Source organism: Limulus polyphemus, unplaced genomic scaffold, assembly GCF_000517525.1.
Source record: "Limulus polyphemus unplaced genomic scaffold, Limulus_polyphemus-2.1.2 Scaffold3354, whole genome shotgun sequence".
NCBI classification, from domain to species: domain Eukaryota; kingdom Metazoa; phylum Arthropoda; class Merostomata; order Xiphosura; family Limulidae; genus Limulus; species Limulus polyphemus.
The window spans coordinates 72,822-81,207 of record NW_013668964.1 but is presented as its reverse complement, the minus strand read 5'-3'; the positions used below and the strand labels follow the sequence as shown (position 1 = coordinate 81,207).

The window sequence follows — 8,386 nt, the reverse complement described above, 5'->3', positions numbered from 1 at the left end:
GGTGGCAGCATTTATCCATTAGATTTTACTTCCTGATCACATATTTTCAGAAGTAACATAAAATTGCTATATTTTAAAGTTACTTTCATGTCTAGCCTAACAACTTACAAGATTTTACTATGAACATATAACAAGCATCAAGGCTAACTTACAAACTCCTCACACACACTGCTTTGGGTTTTTTATGTTTTCCAAAGATTAGGTGATCTTACCGAGGTTTACAAAATTGTCCAGAAGATTGACAGAACAAAGGTCTTTCACCTCTTTGTGCTGCTTCCTGAATACAACAGTATAACAGAATACAAGTTTAAGATTTAAAAAAGACAGACTAGACTTCAGTTAATCTTGTTTCAACAGAGTGATTGGTTTAAAGAACAAGATGTTTGCCAGCAGTAGAGGCCAGCACTTTACACAAGTTTAAGAGGAGAATCAATGAATTCCTGGAAAATAAAGGGTGGGTGTGCAAGTACAGACTTGAATAACCAATAGATCCTCTTATTATCTATAAGTTATGCTAAGCTAACTAGTTGGATATACTTTGTTTTATTAAGCAGTGTAGCTCAAGAAAATAATGCTAATAACAGTAACAATATGTAAATGTATTTGTGGGCATACAATAAGTACATCAGAAAACTTGCTTTGATTGTTTTTCATCACTAAGTTACTATATGTACATGTAGATGAGTGTATATGAAAACTTCTAACAGTTCCTGAGGTTCATGTTTTAAGTTACCTTGACCTTCTAATAATGCCTCCTACTTATCCATATTTAAGTGTCTTTACTGAATTTGTTTTTAAACTCAAACATATGGAACAAATAAAATCCTAACATGCAAGTTACTTGGATATGCAATCATATTACAACACACAGAAAATGCAAGATAAATGCAATATTTTATTCAAGGTTTATACCAAAGTTTCAGTATTTACCCACAAAAATAATCATCCTCTGAAAGTCTCAAAGTGTAATAAAATGTGCAAACATATATTTTTGAAGAAGATAAATATTTCTCTAATCATAATAAGTTATGTAGGTACAGACACACACACATTGAAGATGACTCCTACCTAGCTAAAATTTGTTCTTCTCTTACAAGAGATGAAAAATCGATATTATCAATTATTTTAATAATCTTGTGCGCCTCAATCAGGTCTCCTCTAACTTTTCTTTTTAGCTATAGTGGCTCACAGAATGGCTCCAATTTTTTTCAAGTACAAACTTTTACCTAATAGCTCCATCTCTTGACCAATTTGAGATCTAATTACAGCTGTGACTATTGAGGATTCCCTATTGTTTCAAGAAAAAACAATCTCAAATATGTTAAACTTTTTATCTCAGGTATCATTCTAGTTAGTCCTTTGAACTCTTTCCAATAATTCAATATCTTTCTTAAGGTAAGGATACCAAGGTCTGAACATAATACTCGAAATTGGGCCTAACAAGTCATCTATACAATGAAATGATAACCTCTTTAGAATTATTTTAAATACTTCTGTAAACACGACCAAAACTCCTATTTGCCTACCACTGGCAGTAGCATACTGCTTGTATGGTTTAGACACACAAGACTAATCAATCAAACATCACGATTCTTTTCTTATATAACACTGTTAAGAGTATTCCCATTAAAACTATAATTTAAATTATTATATCCCACATAACCTTGCACTTATTGTAATTAAAACCCATCTGCCAGTTATTCACCCAACTCACCAATCATTTAAATCCTTTTGTAAATCAGCAGCATCTTTCTCACAGCCAGAAGCACCCAAACCTCAAAGTCAGCAGAAATTTAAGCAATTTATTTACCACTCCTTCATCTATGTCTTTGTTGCTAATTTAGTATATAAAAGAAATCCTTACATAATAAACCTCTACTTTATTCTCTCCAGTTATTTTTCAATCCAATAAGCCAACTTAGCCCCCATACCCACAGTTTCTTTAAAAAGCCTTTTATGTGATACCTTGTTATATATTTTCTGAAAATCCAGATATACCAGATACACACCTTTACCCTCTTCTACATAAGCAGTAACCTCTTCAAAGATTGTCAAAAATTATGTATAGCAAGATTTTTCCCAGTGAAACCATGTTGAATATACAACAAAATTTTAAATTTTGTTATATGAATTTGTAAAGCATTATTTATCAAACTCTTAAAAACATTTCCCTGGATAATTTTTATAACCTCCCTTAAAAAGACCGGTACTTTAGCCAACATCAGTCCTTTGGCACCTGCCCACAATTCAAGGATTTTCAAAAAAATTAGCAAGTGATTCATATATCCAATCCTTTAACCTCCTATAAAACCTTCGGAGAAAATATTTTCTGATTCTTTAAATTTCCCACTTTGTTCTTAACAAGCATAGAATTAATAGAACTATACAATAACAGGAAACTTACTTCTGAAACTTTCAAGTCTCAATCAATGTTACCAAGACTTGATTGGCATTAAGACACCCGAGTTTTTTTATTGCAACTAATTTTAGTCTAGGTCTAGGTATAAGACAAGTAATAATAACAATTATGTATATAATACATACATCATGCATGCAGAAAGAGATTTGGCCAAGTTGAAAAATGACATGTAGAAACTGCTAATTACTGTGTGAAATAACTAATAAAAAAACAAAAACCATCAATTCTTCACATTAGGAAACATCCACCTCAAAATCTCAGCCAACAAAATAAAAGATTAAGAGGAAGATTTGAAAAAACATTCCCAATGAGAAAACTTAACCTCAAAATCCCTATTAAGTATCCTTGGTAAGGATAAAGACAATTACATGTAGCTGATTGTGAATAATCCCTAGAATATTATGATGCACAAGAGAAATCACAGGAATTGACTGATTTTTTTGTGCTATATTCTGAAAATCATTATTAGTTAAAAGGACAAAAGTTTAAGATTTGGAAAAGACAGGCTAGCACAAAAATTTTATTTTTATAATAGGGTGATTGACTTATAGAATGTGTTGTTTCTTTATTAAGATTTAAAGTATTCAGTAACAGATATATGCAAATTGTACCTCAAAGAATATAACTTTCTTTCATATCCTATTGTCACTAACCCCTCCTGGGCCTGGAGGATATCATTGATATCCCTTTATTTCTTCTCCTCTCAGTGGAAATACTTAACCAAACTGCATACATATTATAGTACTATAGATACAGTACTATTATATCTAAGTAGTATCTAGTTTCATCTTTGAACAATCCTATAATTTGATTTAGTTTTTCTATTGTTGTAAGCTATATTTTCAATGTTATAATTTATTTGCTGGAAGAAGCTGCTAATTACAATGATGTAATAATCAATAAGCTTCATCTAATATCTAGAGACAAGGGGAGAATATAAATCTATATATGAGAATTGAATGACTGAGTAGTTCTCGATCCAAGTAAGATTGCTTGAATTGTTGGGGGAATAACTGAGAGTTAGCATTTCTGTCAGCTAATCAGTAAATTAGTCAGGCTTGTTATAAATCAGGGAAGTTTCTGTTAAAAGTTATTAATGTATTAAACCTACAATAGTTTCAGATTTTATGTTGAAAAGTTTATTTATAAAACTAGGTCAACAAGTAAACATCATGTGCACTGTATCTCACATTATCTTTACCAAATAATCAAAAAGAATCTACCCTACTACAGAATGCATTACAATACTGATGTCTAAAGTGGAATTATTTTTGTGAAAATAAAACTGAAGTTTGACAAAACTTCAAGATCACAACTTGAACGAAACATGAAACTGAAACTATTACAAACAATGAAACTAAAACAAGATCAAGAAGAAATTTATTGAAATTTAAATGACCAAGAAGCTAGAAATGGAAATTTATGAGATAAATTACAAGAAGGAGATTTAATACTTAAAGAAGAATTAAAAACAAAGATGAATATGGTTGAACACAAGATTGACAAAGCTTCTTGATCATTACACCATCATCATGAATAGCAGCTCTCTCTAGCAAACAACCAAATGATAATGCTGAAAATATAGCTTACAACAATGGTATAAAATTATAGAACTTTTTTTGTAGTACACTATTTTGAGAAAAACATTTAAAATACTTCTTTTCAGAACTTCAAGTTATGTTAACCATGACGTTTCATTTTATCTACACAATTAATTTCATCTTGATTGATATTCATTAACATAATTATTTGGACACTTATATTTTACCAATTGTAGTAGTCACCAATATTATGAATTGTAAAAAATGTCACAGAAGCTGACAAAGATACATAAAAGAAGTGTTATCAGACTAATAGGTACACTTGAATCAAAACAAGAAAAAATTAACACAAGATGCTTGACCAAATTCTCCAGAATATTAAATTTTGTGAACAAATTTACAGTAGAAAACTTCCAAAATACAAAACTATGAAACAAATGCACAACAATAAAGACAACAGAACAAATAAAAACAATACTATTTGACAGAATAATCAGAGCCAGAAAAAAAAAAAAAAAGACCAACCTCTTCTGTTTCCATATGCTAATACCCTACTGAAAATTTAGATAGAAGTTTCTGATCAGCGGAATGTCTTTGGATAAAGTTTATTAACAATTGATGTCACAAAATGACACTTAAACAATAAAGATTGGGAATACCACAACAAAGAATATTCAAAAAATCAGCTACAAGTGTGTCTACAGGTATAACATAGTACTGTCTAAATTTTACATAAATGACTTTAACATGTTACTAACAGTTTAATCCTATCCAGACTGCAGAGGACCATTCAGGCACCGATTACACACCTGCAAGTTCAATTTAAAAGTTCAAGCAAAAATAATGATTCTAATTCAATCTCAATAATTTTAATTCATAAATGATTTAGAATTCATAGTTTGTAATTTTCTATTACTTATTTAGTGTAATTCACAAATTAAGGTGAAAAAATGTTCAAACTCTTGTTTCCATACTGCTCCAAGGAGACTTGTTTAAAAACAACACATTTATTGATTTTTTTATTAAAAGTTTTACTGCCAATCCCAAAGCATAGATTTATATTGCTAAAAACTATCATTTAATGAGAACATAATTATCAGTGCCTTGTTTCTCATGTGATTTTCCTTCTCTTTTAGTTGTTTTATTATTTACTACAGCCCTTCATTTCCACCTTTTTATGACATCACAGTATGTGGTCTGAAGCACAGCTTTGAAAATAGATACAGGGCAACATTTCAATACCACTGGAGAAAACACATCTTAATCTAGTTAGGTCACTGTACAGTAAGTGATTTAAGCAGTAATTAATGATTTCTCAAAAAAAGTGACAAATAAAGAGTTTATACAGGGATGAATGAAATAATACAATAGAAACTTTAAAAAATTCAGAAGGGACTGTGAAATTCTTTTATAGTTTCTATTGTCATTAACTTCATTTTTGAAACTATAAAATGTGTTGTTTCTTTATTAAGATTTAAAGTATCCAGTAACACATATATGCAAATTGTACCTCAAAGAATATAACTTTCTTTCATATCCTATTGTCACTAACCCCTCCTGGGCCTGGAGGATATCATATCTGAAACTAGGTACTATTTAGCAAGTCTGTACCAGGTTTAATGTAATTTGTTAAGTATTTCCACTGTGAGAAGAACAAGAAAAGAGGAGGTTATCAGTGATATCCATCCAGTCCCGAAATAGTTAAGAGTACAGCTTTGTTGGAAAAAATATAACCTTGCTGTCCATATGAAAAGTCATTTTAGCTATGAGGAAAGACACTAAGTTTTCTCTGAAGTGCAGAAGAATTGGAGGAAGGCTTATTTCAGTTGATCAAATAAGGGATTGGACAGACTTCCCACAAGTTGTGTGGTGGAATGAAAAGGTTGAAAATACACACTTGAATATTTGGGATAAATATTTACGTTTGAGAAGCCTAGATGCAGACTTGTTCTTATACAAACAAAAATTTATTACATACAATAAACTTATAAAATAGTTGGATTGATGGAATTTGTTATTAATTTGAATATTTTAGAGTTTTGGTTAACAGACACATATAGAATGTTATATAATATTGATATACACAATAAAGTCCATCGTTCAAATGTATCACCATAGTTTGACAACTAATAGTAAAATATATTTGAAAAATTCTAGTTAGATGATTTACTTTTGTATTGAAATGTTGATCAATTTAAAATGCAAACACTTTACAGTACAAAACTTCTCTTTCTTAAACCAAAGCTGTTTTATATTAATAATTCAAACATTTTTTTGCAAAAATAAATACATTATTGTTTAATCTTGATGATTTGGAACTACCTACCTTTCAGCTTCTTCTCCATCACCTATACTTTTATTCCCAAGAGTTAGAGTATCAGGAAGAACTTCCAAGAGAGGTGGCACCATTGAGGTGACTGATGTCATGACATTTGGCATACTAACATCACTGCTAACAGTTGCTAAAGTAACTTGACTAGGACCCTGATAATTCTGATCTTGACTGCTGGCTGTCTGAGATGCCTGAGAATGTGTGACATCTGGAATGTTTCCTATGGATTGTGTGTGAGGCCCTGAAGATGGCTGAGTAGGAGGAGTTGGATGCTGTTGCTGAGAAACTACAGACTGTGGCAATGTTTGTGAAACCTGAACTATTGGTTGAGAAAGAGGTTGGGAGACTGCAGGAACCATCTGGCCAGGCTGCACTGGATGCTGAGGTTGCTGCTGGCTTGTTTGATTTTGCATTGTCTTTACTACTATTTGACCTTGCTGTGACAAAATATTTTGTTGCTGAGAGTCAGTTACAATTTGATGACCAGACTGGATTCCAAAATTCTGAACAACAGCCATATGGGGTACCTGTGGGGCACTATACACTTGGTTGTTCATTGGAAGATATATGATAGACTGAGAATTCTGTGGTGTATCAACTGCAACTGATATGCTACCTGCTACAGAATAAGGTTGACTCACAGGTATTTCATAAAAATGTGCTACAGTATCCAATGGCTGATTTTCACTAAACAATGAAGTGGCTGAACTTCCAGCACTTGAAGCTCCAGAAGTGCTGCTCTGTTCAGTAGAAACTTCTTGCTTAGGAACATCTCTCTGTACAGCAGGTGGATTTGTAAAATCCATACACACCCAACGTCCTCGTTTAAATGGTTCACTGCTAACAAGCTTAACAACTTTAAAACGATTCTGCCACTGGTCTGGTAAAGAAGTCATGGGTACTTGGCTACTGACTGTAGATTTACTTGTAGTACAACTTGACATAAGGGACAAGGTTACATGTTGACCCCCTGAAGCAATCATATTTCCTGCAAAATCTGTGGAGAGAGAAACACCTAAAGGAATATCTACACCTACTTTGGAATCACTTGTTGTTACACTTGTACTAACATTACTAATGGTCTCAACAATATTCTCAACTTTTGCTGGAATGGATGGACTGGAAGTTGTTTCAGTAATTGGCCCAGCTGGAGAAACTTTAGCTTTCTCATTTATGTTGTTGTTGCTGTTACTACTAGTTATTGTGCTAGCTTCAGAAAGCTGGTCATTGTCTAATTCTGAAGGTACACTATGTCTGTCCGAAGGCATATCTTCAGTGTGACTTTCATCAAGATCATCTGCACTATCCTCTCCAGCATCATTACTTAGCTGGGTTGATCCTTGTACAGTTACACTTGTAATTTGGAAAGATGTTGGTTTCTTTTTCTGAGTATATTCTCCCGATGGAACTACAAGCGGACTTCTTTCTTTGTGATTAACTTCACCATATATGGTATTTGAACTCGACCCAACAGGACGATTTTTTGGTTCTTCATTTCTTACTCCATCGCCACGAAACTTTTCAGCCATGACTTGGAACTAGGCCCGAGATTTGCCTTGGCCGAAAAGTCGACTAACTCGTCAACTGCAGCCTCAACAAAATGATTTAGTATTTCTAATACCAAAAGTTTAATTTTACTCACAAAAATGAATCAGGATCGTAAATAGTTCCATCTTTAGCTATATGAGTAAACTTATACTGATACAAACTAGAAATGGATTATAAGAACTCTCAAAATTTAAACTCCTCGTACGTGTTCATTCGCAAAATGGCGACATGTGTGTAAAAGAGGAACGACGGGATACACAAACAAGTAGCGCCACTGGTACAAAATAATTATTTAATGCAGCAACACTGAAATAAACAAATAAATTCTAACTACAATAGTTATAAAAGGTCGAAATTAACCTAGTATGGAAAATAAAAATAAGCACCTTGAAAAAGTACCTATTCTCATAATTTGCAACAAACTAATATTACTCTTAACTGCATGTCTTACTTTTTTGGATGAAACAGACGTAGAATTAAAGGACAAAAACAAACTTATTCGACTAACTCCGGACAAAACTCTATTCAAATTCTTAGTGAGTAACT

General features: G+C 32.3%; 1 protein-coding gene across 1 annotated transcript; it reads right to left on the bottom strand.

Moving 5' to 3' along the window:
• Positions 1-212: 212 nt before the first annotated feature.
• LOC106469204 (TSC22 domain family protein 1-like) lies at positions 213-8,068 on the bottom strand (the record flags this gene model as incomplete). Its single annotated transcript, XM_013929671.2, has 2 exons — positions 6,287-8,068; positions 213-277 (listed from the first exon to the last, which is right to left on the bottom strand). Coding segments are annotated over exons 1-2 (1,600 nt in total), but the record flags the coding sequence as incomplete, so codon positions are not given.
• Between the last annotated feature and the right edge of the window lie 318 nt (positions 8,069-8,386).